Below are 26,086 nucleotides of genomic sequence, written 5' to 3'. Positions count from 1 at the left end.
GCTGGGAGTGACCCAAGACACGCTACTGAGCACGCACACACACACACACACACAGACACACACACACAGACACACACACAGACACAGACACAGACACAGACACACACACACGCGCACACACACACACACACCCCCTGAGAAGCCCAGATATGTGTGTAGTACACAGGCCGTCAGAACATATCCATCTCTCCAGTGAGGTGACAGGGGACCGCACTGCACACACACACACACACACACACACACACACACACACACATGCACCCCCCCCCCCCCAGCGGAGGACAGAGGCAGACTACAGCAGCGCTCAGATAATGATGAATCTCTCCTCTTCATAACTGTCTGTCTGCTGCATGGCTGCGTGGCTGCATGGCTGCGTGGCTGCGTGGCTGCGTGGCCCAGACTCCCCAGCGCTCGCTAGCTAAAGACCTCAGGACCTCAGGAGTGGAAATAGAAGAAGAGAGAGAGGAGAGGAGAGGAGAGGTGAGGAGAGGAGAGGAAAGGTGGAGAGGAGAGGAGAGGAGGAGAGGAGAGGAGAGGAGAGGAGGAGAGGAGCAGCCCTGAGGAGAGGAGCAGCCCTGAGGAGAGGAGAGGAGAGGAGGAGCAGCCCTGAGGAGAGGAAAGGGGAGGGGAGGAGGAGAGGAGCAGCCCTGGGGAGAGGAGAGGAGCAGCCCTGAGGAGAGGAGAGGAGGAGAGAGTAGGAGAGGAGAGGAGGAGAGGAGAGGAGGAGAGGAGCAGCCCTGAGGAGAGGAGAGGAGAGGAGAGGAGGAGAGGAGAGGAGGAGAGAGTAGGAGAGGAGAGGAGGAGAGAGGAGAGGAGAGGAGAGGAGAGGAGAGGAGAGGGGGAGAGGAGAGGAGAGGAGAAGAGGAGCAGCTCTGAGGTTGACCTCACAGTCATCCCCCTCTTCCTCTCCTCCCCCGTTATTATAACTAGAATATTCTCTAAGTGCCGTGCGAAAATAACAGCAGATAAATCTCTGATCTGCGGAGGGTTGGGGTTAGGTTTCCATGTCGGGGGAAGCCCTATCATCCACGCTCTAAAAAAAAGAAAACTAAATTAAAATCTTTTTTTTCTTCTTCTTCTTTTTTGGGTTTTTCGCCGTTCCCCCACAAGAAGCCTCGGGGGCTAACGCCACCTTCCTCCCCCCACTAATGAGACGCCTGCAGAGCCACCACCATCATCATCATCATCATGCCTGGGAGAGAGAGACGTACAGATAAACTCGAGTCGACATCACACAATACGCCGAGTGTCTGAGTGAGAGACAGAGAGACACAGACAAGAGCGCCCGTCTGCCAGAATGTCAGCAGACTCAAATCTGGTGTTGATAATCGAGTCACAGCCGCCACTGAGAGACACTGAGACACTGAGACAGCACTCTCAACCAGACCTCTTCATCTGTCTGTCTGTCTGAACAGGGGGCTGAACTACAGAGGGCTGACAGATACAGTTTAGTACATCAGTCAGTCAGGGTACTTTCCCCTCTCTCCTCTCAGCCTTTACTGACATTAAAATGGTAAATGGACTGACTTATATAGACTGACTTATATAGACTGACTTATATAGACTGACTTATACAGACTGACTTATACAGACTAGGGCTGGGCAAACGATCAAAATTTCTTTTTCGATAATCGCAAGAATTAACGATCAATTATTTTATTTAAAAAAAAAGGGCAGAAATAACAAGCATGTTTTCCTTGGGGAAAAAACGTTATTTGTGTTGCTATTGCACACATTCATTCATTCACATTCAAACTAGACACTACAGTCAGATAACAATCCTCTTAAACAAGGCAGTGAGTAGCCTAAATTGTTTAACTTAAAAAACACATTTTACGTTATAAATAAAAATATAGAAAATAAGTAACTCACCATAGGAGCAGTAAAAAAACAGTTACTCACAAATGGGAGGATGACTGAAAACGTCAGTGTCCTTATATATATATTTTTTATAATTCCAATTTATTAATGATTATCGAGCAAAATATTTTGTGATCGACCAAGATCCTTATCGATCAATTATCGATCGTCGATCATTGATGCCCACCCCTAATACAGACTGACTTATATAGACTGACTTATACAGACTGACTTATATAGGACTGACTTATATAGACTGACTTATACAGACTGACTTATACAGACTGACTTATACAGACTGACTTATACAGACTGACTTATACAGACTGACTTATATAGGACTGACTTATATAGGACTGACTTATATAGACTGACTTATATAGACTGACTTATACAGACTGACTTATATAGACTGACTTATATAGGACTGACTTATATAGGACTGACTTATATAGGACTGACTTATATAGGACTGATTTATATAGACAGACTTATACAGACTGACTTATATAAACTGACTTATATAGGACTGACTTATACAGACTGACTTATATAGACTGACTTATATAGACTGACTTATATAGGACTGACTTATATAGGACTGACTTATATAGGACTGACTTATATCGGACTGACTTTTCCCTTTCCTAACACCAGGGGAGCCACCCCTCCTAAATTTCGTTGTTTGGTACCTGTACTGTAGCAATGACAAATAAAGTCCATTCCATTCCATTCCATATAGGACTGACTTATATAGGACTGACTTATATGGACTGACTTATATGGACTGACTTATATACACTGACATATATACACTGACTTATATAGGACTGACTTATATAACTGTATGAACCCCTTCAATCTGGCTTCCGCCCACATCACAGCACTGAAACAGCCCTGGTCAAAGTAATCAACGATCTCCTCACCTCCGCAGACTCAGGTGCCCTCAACATCCTAGTTCTACTAGACCTGAGCGGAGCCTTCGACACAGTGTCCCACTCCATCCTCCTTCAAAGGCTGTGCCAACTGGGTGTTGAGGGCACCGCCCTGGACTGGCTCACCTCCTACCTCACCAACAGACAACAGTTCATCTCCCTCTCCGGTCACACCTCCTCCTCCTCCTCCTCTGTCACACAGGGGGTCCCACAAGGCTCAGTCCTCGGCCCCCTGCTCTTCCTCTGCTACACACTCCCCCTCGGTCACATCATCCGCCAATTCAACCTGGACTTCCACTGCTACGCCGATGACACCCAGATTTACATCACCACAAACTCCACCCAGAACCCACCCCTCACTCACATCGAAAACTGCATTTCAGCAATAAAAACCTGGCTCACACACAACTTCCTCAAACTCAACAGTGAAAAGACCGAAGTCATCCTCATCGGCACCAAATCCATCCTCAATAAAACCGGACCTATCACACTCACCATTGACGACACAACCATCATTCCCTCCCCCCTGGCTCGCAACCTCGGCTTCATTCTGGACCCCATCCTCTCATTCGATCCCCACGTCAGTTCTATTGTCAAGACATCCTACTTCCACCTCCGAAACATTGCAAAAATCAGACACTGCCTTTCCCCGCCCGCTGCTGAATCCCTCATCCACGCCTTCATCTCCTCCCGCCTTGACTACTGCAACTCCCTACTCACCGGCATCACCTCCCGCTCCCTCCATAGACTCCAGATGGTCCAAAACTCTGCTGCACGCCTCCTCTCAAACACCCGCTCCCGTGACCACATCACTCCTGTCCTCCACTCTCTCCACTGGCTCCCCATCAAAGAACGTATCCAATTTAAAGTCCTCATCCTCACATACAAAGCCCTCCATAGCCTGGCCCCCCCTTACCTGACTGACCTCCTTCTCCCCCACCGCCCTACCCGTACCCTCCGATCCTCATCCATTGTTCCTCTCACTGTCCCACCCTCAAAACTCAAAGGCTTCGGTCACCGTGCCTTTTCACGAGCTGCACCCCGCCTCTGGAACTCTCTCCCTCAACCACTCAGAGACTCACCCTCACTCCTCACTTTTAAATCCCACCTCAAAACCTACCTGTTCTCCCATGCCTACAGCCTCCCCTACCCCTAGCCATCTCCCCCATCCCGGCCCCCCCCGTGGACACGCATACAACCTCCCCTACCCCTACCCATCTCCCCTAACCCTGCCACCCCCCTGATATACATACAGTCCCCCCCCCCCCCCCCAGTCCCTACCCCCCCCCCCCCCCCCGTTCGCTGACTCTGTGTTCCATGTTACTTGTTGTTTTTGTGTTTTCCGTATCTCCTATTGTCAGCGTCTTTGAGCCTCGGAAAAGCGCTATATAAATGTAATGAATTATTATTATTATTATATACACTGACTTACACCTCGTTCCAAATTATTATGCAAATTATATTTTTCTCAGATTTTCCTAAATAGTCGATGCAAATGACAATCAGTATAATTTTCAAGTCATCAACCGTTAGAGTATAATTCAAATTTGATTGAACAAACCTCCCAATGATAACAGTATTTTTTTATTTTATAAAAAACTCAAAATGCACTGTTCCAAATTATTATGCACAACAGAGTTTCAAAACATTTTATAGGTTGTAAATAACTAAAAATGGTAATTTGATGAATTTAGGGTTAGGAGGTCATATTAGGAGGTCATATTTACTGAAATCAAAAGCTATTTCAAACAAAAACATCTTAACAGGTCAAGTTACATGTTAACATAGGACCCCTTCTTTGATATCACCTTCACAATTCTTGCATCCATTGAACTTGTGAGTTTTTGGACAGTTTCTGCTTGAATTTCTTTGCAGGATGCCAGAATAGCCTCCCAGAGCTGCTGTTTTGATGTGAACTGCCTCCCACCCTCATATATATTTTGCTTGAGGATGCTCCAAAGGTTCTCAATAGGGTTGAGGTCAGGGGAAGATGGGGGCCACACCATGAGTTTCTCTCCTTTTATGCCTACAGCAGCCAATGACACAGAGGTATTCTTTGCAGCATGACATGGTGCATTGTCATGCATGAAGATGATTTTGCTACGGAAGGCACGGTTCTTCTTTTTGTACCACGGAAGAAAGTGGTTTAGTTCTTTACAACCTATAAAATGTTTTGAAACTCTGTTGTGCATAATCATTTGGAACAGTGCATTTTGAGTTTTTTATTTAAAAAAAAATACTGTTATCATTGGGAGGTTTGTTCAATAAAATTTGAATTATACTCTAACGGTTGATGACTTGAAAATTATACTGATTGTCATTTGCATCGACTATTTAGGAAAATCTGAGAAAAATATAATTTGCATAATAATTTGGAACGAGGTGTATATACACTGACTTACAGACTGACTTATACAGACTGACTTATATAGATGACTTATATAGACTGACTTATATAGACTGACTGACGCGCCTTATTCCAAAGCGCTTTACAACGGCCTCTCATTCACCCGTTCACACACACATTCACATTCACACACCTAATGGCAGCAAGCTGCCATGCAAGGCGCCGGCCTGCTAATTTTGGGGAGCAATTTGGGGTTCAGTCAGTGTCTTGCCCAAGGACACATCGACATGTGGCCAGCCGGGGCTCGAACCTCCGATCTGCCGACCTTGCGATCATTAGACGCCAGCTCTCTCTCCTGAGCCACAGCCTCTACCTCCACCAGCCTCTACCTCCTGCGCCACAGCCTCTACCTCCACCAGCCTTTACCTCCTGAACCACAGCTTCTACCTCCACCAGCCTCTACCTCCAGAACCACAGCCTCTACCTCCTGAGCCACAGCCTCTACCTCCACCAGCCTCTACCTCCACCAGCCTCTACCTCCACCAGCCTCTACCTTCACCAGCCTCGACCTCCACCAGCCTCGACCTCCACCAGCCTCGACCTCCACCAGCCTCGACCTCCACCAGCCTCGACCTCCACCAGCCTCTACCTCCACCAGCCTCTACCTCCACCAGCCTCTACCTCCTACGCCACAGCCGCCCCCATGTTACACACTGCTTCACCAAAGCTCCTGTGAGCAGGAGAACAGGCTAAACCACCACCAGGCTCCAAAATCACACCTGAAAAAACATGTTTACATTTATATCACCGTATTTGGCCTCTCTCCCTCTCTCTCTCATCTCCCTAACCTTTACAGTCTAACCTGAACACCAGGACAGGCGCACACGCGCACACACACACACACACACACACACCCTCCCCGTGCGTCAGTCAGCGGGGGGGAGGGGGGGGATTAGAGTGAGCTGGTGTGACAGATGTGTGCTTGGCCTCCGCTGTCCCCAAACTATTACAAAACAGAGGCTGAAAATAAATATTTAGGCTTTGAAGACAACAGACCCAGCAGGTCACATGGTGGAGCGTCACCAATCATCCTCCTGTTACATCAGAGCTCAGGTCACATCTGAGATTACAGGTCAGGTAACAACAGGTAAATACAGGTAGCTTCTGTCGGCATGGAAACACACCGACTAGCAACCGCAACCAAGGAAAACAAGGACAAAACACAACAGTGAGAGAGGTGGTTTACTAGAGTTCACAAATGACAGAAGAGTCTGACACTCAACTCAGTTAACGAGTGTCCACTTAGGGTCTGATAGTAAGTGCCGGTAGCTTTAAAAACCTAGATTACAGCGCAGTGCTCTTAAAAAACCTTCCTCAGGCTAGCAGCTAGCAACAACTGTCCATTTCCAGACAGGAAACCAGATCTCACACAACAGAACAACGTAGAGAAGGAAAAAAGGGGAATTTCGAACGGCGAAAGAGTAAAGAAAAGTATTTTTAAAAACCAATCCGTAGATCTGTATCTGCTGTGTGCAACCGACAAACCAACAAACCGACCAACCGACCGCATGACATGTTCTGGTCATTCCCTGAGGGTTATTATTTTGGGCTTCAGAAGGTAGGGATTTGCCACAAAATGTCAAAGCTTTGTGTGTTGTTCTCAACAAGCTACATCATGTCCAACCTGTCATGACTCAGTGCTTCTCTGTTGGTGTTAGCAGTTAGCTCAGCCCCGAGCCAAAGGGATCGGCCTTCACAGGGACAGGATCGGAATCGATGCTGCCCCGGAAAAACTGATGGAAAGTGCAGTTAGAGAGAGAGACTGTGAGAGTGGTTCTCTGGGTCTGGGTCGGTGCGGCGGAGCGTCAGAACATCCACAACACCACCCAGCCACCAGACCTCCGCCTGGGTCCCACCAACACCCTGCAGCACGGCAGATACCTGGCCCAGAATGCACTCTGCCTGCCTGGCCAGGGCCAGAACCAGGGTCCCAGGCACAGAGCCAGGGGTCAGGGTTAACCGAGGTCTGGGGAGGTCAGGGGTTAAACACAAACACACACGCAGACACACACGCAGACACCCACGCAGACACACAGACACAGTTACAGACACAGACGACACAGACACCTACACACTCTCACAGACACAGACACACGCAGACACACAGACAGACACAGACACAGACACCTACACACTCTCACACACACACACTCACACTCACACTCACCCCTACACACACACAGACACACACACGCACGTGCACACACACACACACACACACACACACACACACACACACCCCTACCTTCTGGAGGCTGTTTGGGTTCAGTTGTGTTTTATCAATGATCTTTATGGCCACCTGAGAGAGAGAGGGGGGGAGGGGGAAGACACAAATTAAACTATATAATAATATATATATAACCCTTATCAATATTTTTTCAGATTTCATACAAGTGAACCAAGACACATTTGAACACCAGCAGCACGGCTGTTAACAGGGAAAAGGACACGCACGCACACACACACTCACACTCACACTCACACTCTCTCACACAGACAGAAAGAAACACACACACACACACACACACACACTCTCTCTCTCTCTCTCTCTCACACACACACACACACACACACACACACACACACACACCCCTACACACACACACACACTCTTTCTCACACACACAAACACACACACACACCCATACACACTCTTTCTCACACACACACACACACACACACCCCGACACACACACACACACACACACTCTTTCTCACACACACATACACACACACACAAACACACTCTCTCTCTCACCTCTCTGCCAGTCAGGATGTGTCGGGCCAGTTTGACCTTGGCGAAGTTTCCCTTCCCGATGGTCTTCAGCAGACGGTAGTTCCCCACGTGGGGGTGTTCGTCCGCTCCTCCAGAGCTCCTGGTGCGCACCCCGGAGCGGACCGAGCGCCCGGCGGTGCTGACCTCCTGGCGGCCATTGCTGCTGTGAGACGTGTGCTGCAGGACAGAGGGACAGAGGGACAGAGGGACACTGTGAGACGTGTGCTGCAGGACAGAGGGACAGAGAGACACTGTGAGACGTGTGCTGCAGGACAGAGGGACAGAGGGACACTGTGAGACGTGTGCTGCAGGACAGAGGGACACTGTGAGACGTGTGCTGCAGGACAGAGGGACAGAGGGACACTGTGAGACGTGTGCTGCAGGACAGAGGGACAGAGGGACACTGTGAGACGTGTGCTGCAGGACAGAGGGACACTGTGAGACGTGTGCTGCAGGACAGAGGGACAGAGGGACACTGTGAGACGTGTGCTGCAGGACAGAGAGACAGAGAGACACTGTGAGACGTGTGCTGCAGGACAGAGGGACAGGGGGACAGAGGGACAGAGACACTGTGAGACGTGTGGGACAGAGGGACAGAGACACTGTGAGACGTGTGCTGCAGGACAGAGGGACAGAGACACTGTGAGACGTGTGCTGCAGGACAGAGAGACAGAGAGACACTGTGAGACGTGTGCTGCAGGACAGAGGGACAGAGAGACACTGTGAGACGTGTGCTGCAGGACAGAGGGACAGAGACACTGTGAGACGTGTGCTGCAGGACAGAGAGACAGAGAGACACTGTGAGACGTGTACTGCAGGACAGAGGGACAGGGGGACAGAGACACTGTGAGACGTGTGGGACAGAGACACTGTGAGACGTGTGCTGCAGGACAGAGGGACAGAGAGACACTGTGAGACGTGTGCTGCAGGACAGAGGGACAGAGAGACACTGAGACGTGTGCTGCGGGACAGAGGGACACTGTGAGACGTGTGCTGTAGGACAGAGGGACAGAGAGACACTGTGAGACGTGTGCTGCAGGACAGAGGGACAGAGGGACAGAGAGACACTGAGACGTGTGCTGCAGGACAGAGGGACACTGTGAGACGTGTGCTGCGGGACAGAGAGACACTGTGAGACGTGTTCTGCAGGAGAGAGGGACAGAGGGACAGAGGGAGAGAGAGACACTGTGAGACGTGTGCTGCAGGACAGAGGGACAGAGGGAGAGAGAGACACTGTGAGACGTGTGCTGCAGGACAGAGGGACAGAGGGACACTGTGAGACGAGTGCTGCAGGACAGAGGGACAGAGGGACACTGTGAGACGTGTGCTGCAGGACAGGGGGACAGAGAGACACTGTGAGACGTGTGCTGCAGGACAGGGGGACAGAGGGGCACTGTGAGACGTGTGCTGCAGGACAGAGGGACAGAGAGACACTGTGAGACGTGTGCTGCGGGACAGAGAGACACTGTGAGACGTGTGCTGCAGGACAGAGGGAAAGAGAGACACTGTGAGACGTGTGCTGCAGGACAGAGGGACAGAGGGACAGAGGGACACAGTGAGACGTGTGGTGCAGAGGGACAGAGTGACAGAGACACTGTGAGACGTGTGCTGCGCAGAGAGGAACAGAGGGACAGAGAGACAGAGAGACAGAGGGACAGAGAGATAGAGAGACAGAGGGACAGAGGGACACACACACAGGGAACAGACGGCCTTCTCGTCACGCCTCAGCGCCCTCAGTGTCGACGCGTCTCTACGCAGCAGAGTGAGTCACACTGAGGCGTCCTGTCCTGCACCCTGGACGCAGCCAGGACACACACACCTCCTCCTCTCCTCTCCTCCCACTCTCCTCTCCCCCCTCTCCTCACCTCTCCTCCACCTCTCCTCTCCTCCCCTCCACCTCTCCTCCACCTCCACCTCTCCTTTCCTTTCCTCTCCTCCAACTCTCCTCTCCTCCACCTCTCCTCTCCTCTCCTCTCCTCCACCTCTCCTCTCCTCCACCTCTCCTCTCCCCTCCTCCTCTCCTCCTCTCCACCTCTCCTCTCCTCTCCTCCACCTCTCCTCTCCTCTCCTCCACCTCTCCTCTCCTCCACCTCTCCTCTCCTCTTCTCCACATCTCCTCTCCTCCCCTCCCCTCAGCACCCTGGCAGCAGACAGGAGGACACACACACCTCAGGTCAGCTGCCAGATTCCCACCAGTCCAACAGACGTTCCCCAGGCAGAATGGTGGGATGTTGTTGCTGTCACACAGACAGGCAGGCAGGCAGACAGACAGGCAGAATGATGGGATGTTGTTCATTCAGAACTGGACTGTTCTTACTGTGTAGAATGTTTCAGGTCTTCAGTCTGGTTTTATACTGTTATTCTATTGTCACTTGTTGTTGTTGTTTGTGATGTGAGCTGCTGCAATGTCCTAATTTACCCTCCAGGATCGATGAAGTACCCATCTACAGACAGGCAGACAGACAGGCAGGCAGACAGACAGACTCCGAGACAGTTTCCCTGTCTGTCTGTCTGTCTGTCTGCCTGTTTGTCTGCCTGCCTGTCTGCCTGTCTGTCTCTCTGCCTGCCTGTCTGTCTGTCTGCCTCTGTCTCTCTGCCTGTCTGTCTGCCTGTCTGTCTGTCTCTCTGCCTGCCTGCCTGTCTGTCTGTCTGTCTGTCTGTCTGTCAGAGGCGTCAGTCAGAGAGCAGGGAGGGTAGTGGAGGTGAAGGTTAGTGAGCAGTGGAAGGTGACAGGACAGTATGGACGGGCTATCGATCCTCTGACGCTGGTTAGAGGCCAACAGCACCCCTCACCCCTCACCCCCCCCCCCCCTAAATCAGACAGATACTTTTCTGTGGGCTCAGTATCGACCCCCCCCCACCCCCGGTTGGTTCCGTTAACAAGGCCAGCTCTCGCTCTCGCACCATGCCCCCCCCCCCACACACACACACTGCCCCCACCCTTAACCTGGCCATCACCCCTATACAAGTAATTAGTTTGGTGTGATGCTAAACTGAGTGAAAAACAAGAGTATATCAAATCAAATATCAAATGCCAATTAGTTGCAGCTGAGGCACTTTTCCTACAAGCTAACCTAGAACACTGAGTTACAACTCTGCAACATTTGCAATGATTTCTCCTCTCAGATATGATCCACTACCTGCCTAGACAATAGACATAGTGATATAGATACACTAGACAATAGACATAGGCTAGATATAGATAGATACACTAGACATAGATATAGATACATTAGACATAGTGATAGATATACACTAAACATAGATATAGATACACTAGAGACAGATATAGATACACTAGAGACAGATATAGATATAGATACACTAGATATAGTGATATAGATACATTAGACATAGTGATAGATATACACTAAACATAGATATAGATACACTAGAGATAGATATAGATACACTAGATATAGTGATATAGATACACTAGAGACAGATATAGATACACTAAACATAGATATAGATATAGATACACTAGAGACAGATACAGATAGAGATATAGACACAGCAGACAGTGTTCAGTGCTCAGAAGGACACCACCTCTATCAAACTCCGCCAGATGAGTCACACATACTGTACGTTTCCGTCGGACCAGCCGGGACTCGCTCATGTCTCATCCATCTGTACTTATTAAAAACATCAAAGATCTCCAACACGAAGATCTACTCACACTGACACTGATGCGATCTCTCCTCTTCGTCGTCTGCGACCCCGTCATTTTCGTGTTGGCGATCTGAATGGCATTGAACCAGATAACTCTCTCGTTCTTGTGGGGGTAACTCATAGATCCTCTCACGCCTTGCTGCCCGATACTCGCAACGAGTGAGAAACTAAACTAACTGTCGGGAGGGTTTGTAAAGTGAACTAGGAGGGGTGGGAACAGTCTCAGCCCAGATCATTGGACTGTGTGTGTGGAAGCCCAGACCAGTGGAAGAGGAGCACCCGACACCTCCAATGAACGACACTTTTGTAAGCCAGTCACAGCTTTGGAACAACTTCCACTCGGATACAGTCCTAGATTATTATTATTATCAGGGTACATTTAGGGCTATTAAATTATTATAAACCCGCTAGAGAATATCACGTTGAATGATTTAAAGGAAACAGTTCGGTACACAGCAGGACACATAAAAGCATCGCAGGAGATTAACAGGGCGTATTTAGATTTACACAAGTTTATCCTTCCTCCGACACTCCGATTATACAAACATGTTACAATGTTGTTACAATAAACTGGATTTGTCCAGGACACTTTGTAAATATCCAGTCATATCCACGACGGAGACAAGTTATGATTACAATCGGCATTAGTGATAATAAACAGTTGAACACTTACGTTTTCAGTTTCCTTCTCGTTGACTGTAGGTAGAGGAGTTTTTGTTGACATCTTGTCCTGTTTTATTCTGCAACACGACACAGAACAGACTGGGCGATGTCCGCTTCCGACCCAAAACCATCAATTCTGAGAAACGGGTCTCAACATTGATCCATCCCGATAGAAAGAACTGTGTTTTCAAGATGTCCCAGCCAGGGAAAGCAGAGGAATTTCTAGCCGAATTTTTTTATTTATTTCCCCCCCCAATGATCTCAGCTCAGCAGCTGGTGGAAATGTGCCCGATTGTGCTTTTTACGTTGAGAAAAGAGGAATAAGAAGATCTGTCAGTGCACAGAGACATACCATGCATGGCCTGTGTTCAATTAATCACACTGACCCGACTCCCAATCTAATGAGGTTCAGCTGTCAACCCGAACTGTTCCTTCCTCTGGACCCGGGGGTGACGTGCCATGAAGACTCCTCTACAGCCTCAACGATAGACAACTAATCTGCCTTAACTAGGACTTCAAATGTGCCGAGTTTCCGTACGCCTAGGCTATGGGATCGGTTCCGTCTCTTCCATCTCCGACCCAGAGAAGTGAAGCTGGTGTTTTAGGTGGGACCAAAATGGCTCCTGAATGGCAGCCAGCCAGCTTGCTCGACGCAGGAAGTGACGACATGGGGAGCCGGGCAGCTCATTGGAGAGAGGCTCGGCGCAGGAAGTGACGACAGAGAGAGACCAGGGAGCTCATTGGAGAGGCTCGATGACAGCGGCCGTTGCTCAGTGATTCCCAGTAAAGCCGGAGTGAGTGAAACGGGAGTTCACTGTACGACCACTGTGTCTATGCACACACTCACACAACTACATCCTAGAGGTTTTATACGAGTTTTTTTTCTGTTTTCTCCATTTTCTAAATAGTTTCAGATCTCGCGCCTACCGTGTGCGGACATCTTTAGAGTTTACACTCACACTTCAAGCTCGATTATGTGCCTCATTGCTTTAGTAACCAACCCACAGCATTGCATCAGATATTTTGTTGAAAAAAAAATATATTTACAACAACAACAGGGTGGATAGCAAAACATTCTTTAATGACTGGAAAAATACAACAGAAAAACAAAATCATAATATGCAGTCAAGTAAATCCCCCCAAAACCTCAGATTAAAACCCCTTAAAACAATTAGTTTTTATTGATTGAATACATCTTAAGAGTTAATGTGCAGTGAGTAAGTTAGTCATGCCACAAAGCAGTGTGTGTGGGGGGGGGGGTGCAGGAGAGAGAGAGAGGATGGCCAGAGGTTTGGACAGGATCCAAAGCTACGTCACAAGGAAGTGTCTCCTCAAGACCGCCGGTTATTTAAATAGCATCAATATCAATGTCTTCCTCCTCCTTATCACGCTTGTCTGGTTTCACCGTCTCCACTGTGAGCTCGCGGGCGGAGGGCGAGTACACAACCTGGACAGAGGAGAGAGGAGAGAGGAGGAGAGGTCAGGAGGTCAGCAAACAAACAAGCTTCTAGTTGTGCACCAACTTACATAACTAGTCCAAGTACAGTTCCATCTAGTCTGCTGGATGTGACATCTTAAAGCAGACATTTTGTCTTCACGTACCTCTACATTTAAAAGGAGTAGAAGCCGCACACTCAAGTTCCAGATGCGAGAAAGTGTAGATTTAATGACAACGGTTATATATGTTAAAATATATATTTTAGGTTGTTTTGTTTTTTAACTTATTATGTTTTTAGGTTGTTTTTGTTTTAACTTATGTGTTTATGGTTGTTAGCACTGATATTCTTTTTGAATTAAAAGTGCAATACAAATAAAATTTGTAAAGACTTGACAAAGGCTACGGCCGAAACAGTTATATAGATCATATTAAATAGACACTTTCTTGCATCTGGAACTTGAGTGAGCGGCTTCTACTCCTGTTAATAGTATTTAGTTCTGTTGCCTCTAAGCACCTCGCCCAGGTTTTCTGTGGTGTGCGTTCTCTTTTCCACTCAAATTCTTCCCTGACAGTGACTGACTGACCGTGACTGAATGACATCCAATGACTTACAATGGCGGGAGTTCAAATTTCAGATTTACACGTAAGTAATAGACGTGTTTTTTAAAGATGACGAGAATATTTAGTCTAGAAGCTTTTTACTATCAGATATTAGCGAGTTGTTTGTCCGAGTTTTCTGCCTGTAGTGACTTTTGCTGTGATATGATTGGACAATTTATATTTTGGGGCGTGGCTTAGAGATAGGTCCATTACAGTCCAATCCAATCCACTGGTGAAAATCTTGAATAAGGACAATTTGTCTGAGACAGACACACACACACACACCTCTACGTTCTCATCATCTTCCTCCTCCTCCGCGCTGCTATCGCTCTCCGCCTCCGCCTCCTTCAGCCACTTAATGAACGGCGCCGCCTTGGCGTGGATCTCTTTGGCCAGCTCCTTGGAGACGTACTTCTTAGACACCTGGAGGAGGCAGAACATAAAACATTAGGAACACGTCTCGCTGAGGCAGAGGGAGGATATGTAGGGCAGCATAAATCAGCTTCAACAGGGGCCAAAATGTTCCTCAAGGAATTGAAGTTGAATTTCGTTAGCCTCATAGCATAACTGCATAGAAGTCTTATTTCGGCCCAATGTAGATATCTGCCTAACTCTACTCTCCTAACACTGCTGATTCACTGGGCATTATTGCCTATGATGCCATCAGCCTATCAGAATGCTTGTTACAATCCAAAATCGCTATCTGCCCCAAGTCATCTCTTTGATATAGGCATGTTTGACACTACATACAACGATGGCTGGGCTGACCACAAGTGAAGCATGACATAGGACATTATGCTAAGACGTCTTCATCCACCAGGTCTAACCCTAGCCCAGGTCTAACCCTAACCCAGGTCTAGCCCAGGTCTAGCCCTAACCCAGGTCTAACCCAGGTCTAGCCCTAACCCAGGTCTAACCCTAACCCAGGTCTAACCCTAACCCAGGTCTAACCCTAACGCAGGTCTAACCCAGGTCTAACCCAGCCCTAACCCTAACCCAGGTCTAGCCCAGGTCAAACCCTAGCCCAGGTCTAACCCAGGTCTAACCGTAGCCCAGGTCTAACCCAGGTCTAACCGTAGCCCAGGTCTAACCCAGCCCTAGCCCAGGTCTAACTCTAATCCAGGTCTGACCCAGCCCTAACCCAGGTCTAGCCCACCTTCTCAGCCCAGGCCAGGATGACGTCCTCGTCCACCAGGTCTAACCCTAACCCAGGTCTAACCCAGGTCTAGCCCACCTTCTCAGCCCAGGCCAGGATGACGTCCTCGTCCACCAGGTCAGAGTCGTAGAGGTCCTTCAGCACCACGGGCACCCGGGGCAGCAGCTGGGCCTCGTGGAGCTTCACCAGGCACTCAAACCCCCCCAGCAGGTACTTCTGGGCCTTCTTGTTGTTGTGGCAGAACTGACAACAGAACAGGAGGAACAGAACTATGACAGGGTTCTCCCACACCTTCTGGAACATCAGATTCAAGCACCTTTCGTGCAACACCTTCCAAGAACTTTCAAGACTCAATTCCCTCAAATTCAAGGCCCCAACACGGCATAGTTTGAGACAGAACTAGTTGACGTAGTAAAAAGTAAAACATTTTTGAATATATATATTTTTTTAGAGAGTGAACTCAAACTTTCAAGGATTTCAAGGACCCGTGGGATCCCGGTATAAAACCATGACCCCCCCCCCCCCCCAGGCAGGAACACAAGTTCACCACAGCCTTCTGTCACCCAGACAGCATATTGAAAAAAACTACGGTGGTCAAGGTCGAATGTAAAAACTTACGCGCAGGAAATGGCGTTTGTATTTCTTGATCTGATCGCGGATGTTCTCGTCGAACAGCAGCTCACTGAGGATCAGCGGGCCCATGGCCTTCACGTCCAGCCGCTCCGCCTCCGCCAGGATCTCCTTGTCCGCCGCGTCGATGGCCCCGTCCTCCTTCTTTTGCTGCAGACGGGGAAGGCAGAGGAAAGGTAAAGACAAGGCATTGTTTCCTCTATATGCATTTATTCGTGGCGGGCCGCCACGAATGAATTTCCTCCGCCACTAATTGATTCAGACAGTCCACTTTGATTCAGGCTGCGCAGAAAGGCAGTGAGTTATTATGACCGGAGAACAGAAAAAAGCAGATTGAAGCTAGATTTAGGCCGCTTCCAGACCTACATTTCGTTACGATTTAGGGCGTAGTTAGTTACAATATGTTACAATGTTGCGATTAACCTCGTCGTTTGTGTTCGCACTGCAATCGAGACTGAATCGCTCAACAGGCGCGCGGTGCGAGGCGACGCGCTTTCAAAACAGTTTTGTGATTGGTCCGAATTTTGCGGGACATTTGGATTTCTCTCTTCGCCTGTCGCCGGTCCCTTTAATCCCGTAAACGTATCCTAATCGAAAATGCAACATCAGCGACGACTGTGGGTTATTGCATTTACTGCTGTTCTCTGGTTCATGTTCTTATAACAGTGCTCAGTATAGAGTATTTTAAATGAACATTCGTAATGCATGTCTCTGATGTTCATGGTCAATTAAATCAGCCTATTTTGTGAAACAAATAATGTTCCCGCTAATGGGTTAACCGAGCATTCTCGCACCTAACGTACAAGCACCTAGCTTCGAACTATTCATAGCAATATGCGCGGCGCAAAAATAATCTATTGCCTCTAAAATCACCACGAACAGAAGCGGCGGAGGTACGGGTAAGCAGGGCTCATGTTGGTGTCCTCAAAGGTAAGAGTTTGTTTTCTTTAACTCAACTGATAGCATTACCTTGCTGTTGTTGTTTACCGAATGCTCCATCTGACTGTCACACTGTGATTTTACTTGTGTAAACAGTTAGAGTAACGTTAGCCGGTTTTGTGCGTGTACTCTCATGTAGGCCTACTTCGTATTGATCTTTCTGTGTGTGTGTGTGTGTGTGTAATGCGCGTTCCGCATGTTCCGCTGCAGGATATATTGGTATTTGATCACCTTCTATATAAAATCACCTGCTCGGCTTTAATGACTTAACCGCTATTTAAGAAATTATAATTGTTGCCACCCTCTAGTTTTTGGTGAAATTACGTCTTTGTTTTGAGCACCGGTGCGCGTTTTATGCGCGTGCACGCGAAAAGAATTTGCGCGCAAGAAAAATTGTGCTCCGCCACTAATGTGAAAAATCCTGGAGGAAACACTGCAAGGTGTATATAAGGTGTATACAGGGTATATACAGAAATCTTGAGGTTAATTTCAATACCTTTCTAAGACTTTTTAAAGACCTTGTCAATATTTTTCCAGACCTCACCGCCACTTGGAGCTGTAACCGTTTACATCAGTGACACCTTTAATGATCAATGCGCGTCTAACCTTAGAGGAAATTTTTTGACGGGGTGGGAGGGTAGCGCTAGCACTAATGGTGCTATAAGGATATCGCTATCCCGAAGACAAAAGTTATTTAAACAGCAGCAGCAGTTTAGCAGACAGGAAGATTAGTTTGCTGTTTTTTTTTGTTTTGTTTTTATCTACATGCTTCACATTGATGACCTATTTTGAGGTAAAGACTAAAGCTAATTTAGCAGAAAAGTGACAAGTTCGCACCCCTGCTAAGATGCCAAGGAACAAGATTGTAAAGTGTGTAGATCAGCACAAAACACTGAACTAGAATCTTGGGGGTATTCCACCAACGTTGCTAAAGGAGAATCCAGTGAGAATTCCTCCATCAGAATAAGCCTGGAGTTTCCTTTAGCGACGTTGATGGAATACCCCCCTGGTTTCCCCAAGTCCCAAAGCCATTAACGACTTAGGCCTAATTGTTAGGGGGGGTTCCAGACATCTATAACAAGACAAATTCATCTTCCACCATCTATTAAGCATGTTGATATGCTGACTGCCATTCTGCTGATATCACCTATTCTGGTATTGATGCTCTGACGCTACTGTATATACAGCTATTGTTGACTGTTGTCTATATCCTGCTTATTCTTTATTGATTATTGTCTATATCCTTATTCTATTATTGATTTTGTATCTCTACTGCAATGCCAATGCCTAAATTGAACTGATGTAGAGTGATTAGCTTCAGATGTACCTTTAAGTATTTTTTTCTGAGTGGGGCAGTCCCACTGATATTTTTCTTTTTATTGACAGAGAAGGTAGAGATTTTGATGGGTGAGAGAGAGAAGGGATGACATGCAGGATATGACCACGGACGGAATCGAACCGGGAACCCTGCGGTTAGACGGTCGACGCTTAACCCGCTACGTCACCTAAGCGCCCCTTCAGACGCACCTTTACAAAGTCGTAGAATATGTTGACCCGCTCCTCCAAGGTCTAACGCACCGTTACAAAGTCGTAGAATATGTTGACCCTCTCCTCCAGGGTCTAACGTACCTTTACAAAGTCGTAGAAGATGTTGACCCGCTCCTCCAGGGTTTTCTCCAGGTCCTCACTGAGCGTGAGGTTCTTGGCGTGCTCGCTGATCTCCTCCATCCTCCGTCTCTGCGCCTCCTCCGTGGTCTCCTCCGCCCAGTCATCATCGTCCTCATCACCGTCCTGACGCCACACACACACACACGCGCACACACACACACACACACACACACACACACACACAGACGGTCAACCAAGGTTCAAGGTCAGAGGTCAAACAGACAAGACGCTGAGCAGTCGAACCACAGGCAGGTGAGATGCTAAGTGGAAGCTAACGTTAAGTGAGGCCGTCTGAAATGAACGAATCTCCATTTCTCATCAGACCAGAGAATCAGCGTCACGTTTACATTTTAGACATTTAGCAGACGTCTTTATCCAAAGCGACTTACAACAAGTACATTTGTTAGCTTAGTGAATCATCTATACATCAGTCATCATGAGAAAGAAACTAATCTATCTTAGGACCAGGGGCCACTGGCAGTCACAATGCTAGAAGAAGGAAGAATTACTTTTATTTGTTCGATTTACAGTAGAGAAACTGTACAGAGGGTAGAGTGGAGATGAGGTGTTTAGGAGGGACAGAGAGGAGATGAAGGGGTCTGGTACAAGGGGGAGAGAGAGGAGAGGAGGAGGTGGTGAGGTTTAGGGACAGAAAGGAGAGGAGGAGGTGTTTAGGAGGGACAGAGAGGAGATGAAGGGGTCTGTACAGGGGGGAGAGAGAGGAGAGGAGGAGGTGGTGAGGGTTAGGGACAGAGAGGAGATGAAGGGGTCTGTACAGGGGGGAGAGAGAGGAGAGGAGGTGGTTAGGGACGGAGAGGAGACCCACCACAGCCTCGGGGGCATCTATGTCGTTGTGGTTGCCAGCCTCTCCGCTGCCAGAGCCATTCTCCTTGTCCTTCTTACGGCTCTTCTTCTCTTTCTTGACGGGTCCAGCACTTTCATTCTCTGTTCAGGAGACACAGGTGTTTAATTCTCGTGCCACAGGTGTTTAATTCAAACATAACATATTTCCGATAATTTGACACACACATCCATATAGGGTTGCAAAATTCCCGTTTTGGGAAGTTTGGGAAACTTTGTGATAATTTCCCAAGTTTCCATAACTTTAGGTTAGGGTTAGTTAACTATCTGAACGTTTCCTAAACTTACGGGAATTTTGCAACCCTACATCCATCCAACAAATTGAAATGTAAAACGTTAACATACATTAATTCTAACAAACAAAGAAACATCTTCATGATTACAATTGATGACTAACATCTGAATCTAAGAAAGGAGATCAGAATTGGAGAACAGCAAAAACAGCACAGATCACTTTTCTTTAATCAACAACCCAGAACCAGCAGAGCGCAGCCTCACCTGGTGGGTTTTTGAGGATGAAGGTGCAGAGTTTGTGTCGCGTGTCGAGCATGCCACGATACCCACAGGCCTTACAGGAGTTACCGATGGTTTGTTTCTTAGCGTTGATATGCTGCAGAGAGAGGTCAAAGGTCAATATGAAGGGATGCACAATCCGTTTGAAAAAGCCTGAATAGGAGTGGTAGGTCGACTCTGAACAGGTCAGGCTGTCAAATCATTTGACACTCAAAATCATTGCTGACTGGAGCAGAGCGTGGTCATTTTATATCTACACACCTCAAAAACAGAGAAGGAGGGAGGGACCTTAAATAAATGCAAACTTCTAAACATTAACAGGAATATATCTGACCACCTCCCATGTATTTGTTATAGGGGTCAAATTCCACTGGCATAGCTTCACAGCAGTGCATGGAACACACAACTCATCCCTGTTCCCACAACTCAAACATCGACTCACAACAGGGAAATGTGTTCAGAAATATCTATTTACCAGGTCAGTTTCAGGGTTGTCGCACTCAGGGCACAGCACAAATTTCCTGATGAACCCATCAAGCATGTCTTGCAGCTTGTTCGCCTCATGGGATCCATTGACGATGAAGCGGTCGTTCTTAGCATCAAACTGGGTCTGGGCACCAAGTTCACAACCAAAAAACTTGGTAGGATCTGCAGAGGAGGAGAACAATGATGTCAGTTCAGAATCCTCTCAGCTGATTGGTCCACAGCAGTGCTGGGGAAGCTACTCTGGACAGGTGTTTAACTCGTTAGAACAGGCAGGAGACCTGATGGCGGGAATATGGTTCAACAATAGTAAATAAGTTATGCATCCTGTGTCTTATGCATCCGTGTGTCTTTTTTTTGTGCTATCCTACCATTTTGCCCCATGGATATGATTTTGTTTGTGGTATATTGAACCTTGGCTGTTGACGGGAGTGGGACCATGTACAAGCCTTCTGGGCTTCGTTCCCTCCTTGCACCGTTTCATGTGTGCTAAATAAACTAAAACACTAGATTACCACCAGTGTAAGTGGTGTAACTACCAGCAAGCTACTGTAAAATGTAGTGATACCACTCCCTAACACAGGTCAGCTCAGTTACAAAATGGCTGCCATGCTGCATTAACAGAAGTGAGTGTTAGATATGTGCTGTGGATGGAGTGGGTAAGAGTGAAGTGCATCACCCTGCAGCAGCACAGAGGGCCTGGCAGATGTACTTACATGTTGGAGGCCTGTTCAGTGCCTTTGCAACATCAACCATGTTGACAATGACCGTCTTGATTCCATTTCCTTTGCCCTCAACCTGAAAAGACCCAAGCCAAAAACAGACACAGACACAGACAGACACACACACACACAAACAATAAGAACAATGACGCCCCATTTGATACTTTCTGGAATCTTGATCTGCCCTAAGTCAGACTCACAGCACAAGACAGATCAAAGCTATAGATCAGCCTTCCTAGCCAGCTAAGGGCAGTACAGAGCCTGACTCTTAATATTTTTCTTCAAAAAGGCTGTCGACTGTTGAACCTGTGTTCATTCTTGTGATTTATTTTGTGTTTTTAACTTGTTTTTAGTATTATTTTTTTTTTTTTACTTTGTAGCACTCTGAGATTCTTTTGAATGAAAAGCGCAATACAACTAAAATGCATTATTATTATTATTATATCGATGGCCAAAAAGCAAAATCTCCTAACTGCTACATTTTCTGATTTGAGGTTTTCACTTTAAATGATGACAAGGAAGGCTGCACATGATAGGGCTGTCTGTGGAGAAAAAGTGCATTTTGTCTGTGGAGAAAAAGTGCATTTTGCAGATAGGAGGTTTAATGTTTCAGCCATGCCGGCCACGGGGTCGTGCGGTTGATCCTACGCAATAGGCAGGGGATAATTGGATACTAGGTTGGGTGCAATTGGATACTAAATTGGGTGAAAAAGGGATAAAATCAACAACAACAAAAAGTCCAACATAGATCTTCCACAGACACGACTACCAGACTACATCACCACGGTTACCTTAGCTATCAGACGGGGCATCTTGTAGCGATAGAACTGGTCCAGCACGCTGCGGTTGACGTTGACAGACATCTTGGCTGGCTGCTAGCGCTAGCACTATTATCAGTAAGGTAAAATGATCTTGAATGTTTGGGATGTTTCGGGATCTTCTGTCTGGAAAAGAGGGGGTGACATAAACGACTGCAAGCTTGCTCAGTCTCTGACATGAAAAAGGTTTTGCCGCTGTGGCCGCAAGCTCCTTGCTCGTAGACTAGGTTTCCCCCACACAGGTTCCAACAGCTGCGCAACAGCTCTGAGAAAGAGAGAGAGAGGAGAGGAACAGGGAAGCATTGACATTAGAATAATGAAGAATCTCGACTGAAAACTATTCCCCAAGTGTGCTAATTAAGGCAGAGCCAACCGAAATGACAGGTCACTGTTTCCATACGCCTCGTGGCCCCAGGGGGAACTGACGGGGCTAAGTGACTCACTGACACACCTGTGTTAAGTACACGTCAAATTATTGATTCGGTGAATCAGGTGCGTCATCCCCTGTGCGTCCCTAGGGCCCCGCTGCTGGTAGCTAGCCAAGTGCTAAATAAACTAGACCTATGGCAATGGAACCAACGCACTAATAAAAAGAGGAAGTTACTTCAACACTGTAACAATGACATACCAAACAGATTATGTCTAGATAAATAAATATTCATGTTCTGAACAGTTACAAACAGACAGGAAGGTCGGCGTCTACAGATACATAGCACTTAGCTTAGCTTTTAGCTACTGGTGGGTGCAGAGTGCGTCATGATTTATCTAAGGGCTGCGGTCGTAAATTCGCTCTGAGAGCGCCGGAGCGCACGCTGGGTCCGACGTCATAAAGGGACCGAGTTATTTGATTGGACAAGAGGCGTTCCACGAGTGCTGATCAAGAGTTCCAGAGCGAATCTACGAACGCAGCCCCAAGAGCGCACGAGAGATGGGAGACGCCATTTTGATCTACTTATTTCTGGCCATCCACCAACAAACCTCATCACGACTGTTAGGTTAAACACAAACGTATCATAAAAACAAGTTAAACGTGGTTAAGTGAAACCCCTTAAAACTGTTCCCCCGTTTTCAAACTCACCGTTTTCGTAAAACAAAGACATAAACACAACGCTGGTCGTCCGAGAGACGCAGTGAAGGATGTGCCGAGAGCTGGTGTTGTGTTGTAGCTGGATTGTGCTTCAGATGACGCAGGGAGGCACAACGACGGTGTCAAGGGTGACTGTGAACCTTTTATAGGTGACAGGCAGATCGAGCCCCTACTGTCGGAATGTTCGGGACGCCCTCGGGAGTTGGGGGGGGATCTAGGGAGAGCATAAAGACAAGCTGTCAAACTGCTGCGTAGCTTCGGCTCGGCCTCGCTAACACAGCACGTTTTGATACCAGACCAGCTATTCTAGATGAAGTTTATAGCATGGTATACGAACCCCTTTAGCTAACAACACGGGTTAAAATCTTAACTCTTGGGGAAAAAAACTTCATGAATTGGTTAACTTTGATATAACATTGTATGGAAGACAAAAAAAAAACACCAGGTTGTATTAAAAACGTTCCCATTCTTACCTCTCGAAGCTTCTCTCTGTCAGTGTGCTACGTCGTCAGAATGTAGCTAACTGGAGCCAACGGTGGCTGCGTTCGTCAACTCCCTCTGAGCGCGCCGGAGGACCACACTGGGGTCGACGTCACAGAGCGACCGAGTGATTTTATTGGACAAGCGGCATTCCGCGAGTGCTGGTCAGATTTCCAGAGCGTATTTACGAACGCAGCGCAACAACGTGACCCACAACTGCGCTGCTTCTTGCTTTAACCCGCCCCTCGGCCGTCAACCATTGGACACATTCACGTCTCCAATGAATTTTACAGTATCGACCTATATAATACATGAAGGTGTCTAACATAACGATGACGACGGAGTTACATATTTTATTAATAACCTTTATTTCTATAGCACTTTTCCTGCAAACGTTGCAGCTCAAAGTACTAAATAGTATAATAATTACTATAAGATTTAAACATAAAGTGATATACATATACAAAATATATACAATATACAAATATATACAATAATAATATATTAGAATGATTAATGTCAATGAAACACAACACCTGGAACACCACAGTGGCGATTCACAAATTATATGAATAACTGTGTAATCTGAAAACAAACAAAAACAACAGGCTCTGTGTAGTTACTGTACTGTATAAAGCATAGTCTCACTAGATATGTTGGGTTGGGTTGCGAGATTACATCAAGCCTGGCTCACAATGTGTTAAAAGCAATGTACAATGTTCACAATAACCTGGGGTTTTAGATGAAATGATGCATGCATTGTTAGGGCATTGGCAACTATTGAACTCACCTTATGAATTCACCTTCAGAGATCATAACGTCATAACATAACAACTACTGACATTAAAAGTCTGACTGGAAAAACCGTTACAGTTAAAACACAATCTGTTGTTTCACAATATCACTCATTTACTAACCTCTCACTTCCCTGTATCATTTTGATGTTTCAGACACACATTTCCCTGATGTGTGTATGATGGATGTTTGATGTTCAAGTGTAACTTCTCATACATCATATTCTTTATGAAATGCAGAGCTGTTTGACCCTCAAGGATTAACATATAGAAGCCAGATATTTAAGATAATATAGAAATGCATGGATTCACTGTTGGAATTGCATCACAGCAATATGCATAATACACTATATATACTATATTTACCCTTTTTTAATGTGAGATGATTTTACTTAACTGCCAAGATTATCAGCATAAAGAACTTTCCGCAGTATTTATTGATGCCATGGATGCATTATTTAGTGATGCAGTGGATGCATGCTAATTAGCTTAGAACACTTGCTTGGAATGTACCATTTGGACTTGGTGGTGTGTTGTCCAACCCGGTAATAGCAAGGTGTACCGGTGCAAGTGGCTGGTGAGTGTATGTTAGTGCAAATAACTAATTTGACTACTATTGATTTGATAATGATGTATCATTTATATAAAAAGCCTTAACGTCGAGCCCTGGTATAAGTGTTCTCCAGTGCCTTTTGTCCACTATAAAGTATAAAGTATAAATGAATGAATGAATGAATGAATGAATGAATGAATGAATGAATGAATGGTCTTTATTGTCATTGCTATAGTACAGGTACCAAACAACGAAATTTGGGAGGGGTGGCTCCCCTGGTGCTAGGAAAGAAAAAAAAAACTAAAAAAACAAGAAGGGAAAGGAGCTGGTTTACATAAATAAAGGCTATGTACACTATCCACTATACTATACTGTACAGATAAAACGACTAGGGCTGTCATATTGCACATAGGGCCGGTTTCACAGACAAGGCTTAAGCCTAGTCCTGGACTAAATCACACTTTCAATGTAAAATCTCCATTGAAGATGCTTTTTAGTCCAGGATTAGGCTTAAGCCTTGTCTGTGAAACTGGCCCATAGTGTTATTGCACATGCATTTAAAGTGTCGCAGTTTGCAGGCTTGAAATGTACACATTTGTGCCTCAGCACTACACCTGCTTTTTCAATCCAGCAGCTGCCATCAATCCGTCCAGACTGTCCAGGGCCCAGAACCTAGGTCTTTGCTGTGTTCAGGGCCTGGATGGCACTGGGGTAGAAGCTGAGCTTCAGTCTGTTTGTCCTTGCGGCCATGGTCCTGTACCGCCTTTTCGAGGGCAGCCGGGCAAAGTGTTCGTACCCAGGGTGGGATGGGTCTCTGGAGATCTTGGAGGCCTTCCTGAGGCAGCGTGTGTTGTACAGCTCTTCCAGAGAGGGGAGGGGGGCGCCGGTGATCTTCTGGGCTGTTCTCACGACAAATTGGGCTTAAGGTGGTGGTAAGTTGAAGTTTGTGGTGTCGCAGCAAAAACAAGTGCAGTCCAACACGCTTCATCATCCCCCTTCTAAAACTGCCACCCCCCCCTTTCATCCCTTAT

At 46.9% G+C, this 26,086-nt stretch overlaps 2 protein-coding genes across 2 annotated transcripts in view; both read right to left on the bottom strand.

Moving 5' to 3' along the window:
- mark3a (MAP/microtubule affinity-regulating kinase 3a) overlaps positions 1-12,459 on the bottom strand; it is a 43,293-nt gene extending 30,834 nt beyond the window's left edge. Inside the window, exons 1-3 of the mRNA XM_080534035.1 lie at positions 12,324-12,459; positions 7,961-8,155; positions 7,448-7,501 (exon numbers count right to left, since the gene is read on the bottom strand). Coding sequence (XP_080390161.1) covers positions 7,448-7,501; positions 7,961-8,155; positions 12,324-12,374 — 300 coding nt within the window. The 5' untranslated portion in view covers positions 12,375-12,459. The remainder of the gene's footprint in view (positions 1-7,447; positions 7,502-7,960; positions 8,156-12,323) is intronic.
- A 914-nt stretch (positions 12,460-13,373) lies between these two features.
- On the bottom strand, positions 13,374-23,433 carry LOC308175887 (eukaryotic translation initiation factor 5-like). Its single transcript, XM_080550451.1, has 11 exons — positions 23,220-23,433; positions 22,115-22,406; positions 21,318-21,399; positions 20,594-20,766; positions 20,104-20,215; positions 19,571-19,689; positions 18,706-18,867; positions 16,126-16,287; positions 15,586-15,750; positions 14,637-14,774; positions 13,374-13,760 (listed from the first exon to the last, which is right to left on the bottom strand). Exons 2-11 carry the CDS (start codon positions 22,184-22,186, stop codon positions 13,662-13,664), a joined length of 1,284 nt encoding a protein of 427 aa, XP_080406577.1. The 5' UTR covers positions 22,187-22,406; positions 23,220-23,433; the 3' UTR covers positions 13,374-13,661.
- Positions 23,434-26,086: the final 2,653 nt, after the last annotated feature.

This window comes from Nansenia antarctica (assembly GCF_963989245.1).
Source record: "Nansenia antarctica genome assembly, chromosome: 1".
In the NCBI taxonomy this organism is placed as follows: domain Eukaryota; kingdom Metazoa; phylum Chordata; class Actinopteri; order Argentiniformes; family Microstomatidae; genus Nansenia; species Nansenia antarctica.
This window is presented reverse-complemented; position numbering and strand designations above follow the sequence as displayed.

Excerpts from the sequence above, each read along its gene's own strand:
- LOC308175887 (XM_080550451.1), bottom strand. The coding sequence starts at position 22,186 with ATGTCTGTCAACGTCAACCGCAGCGTGCTGGACCAGTTCTATCGCTAC. Across the intron at positions 21,400-22,114 it reads TGCCCCGTCTGATAGCTAAG|GTTGAGGGCAAAGGAAATGG; the intron begins GTAACCGTGGTG and ends GGGTCTTTTCAG. Across the intron at positions 20,767-21,317 it reads ACTGAACAGGCCTCCAACAT|ATCCTACCAAGTTTTTTGGT; the intron begins GTAAGTACATCT and ends CCTCCTCTGCAG.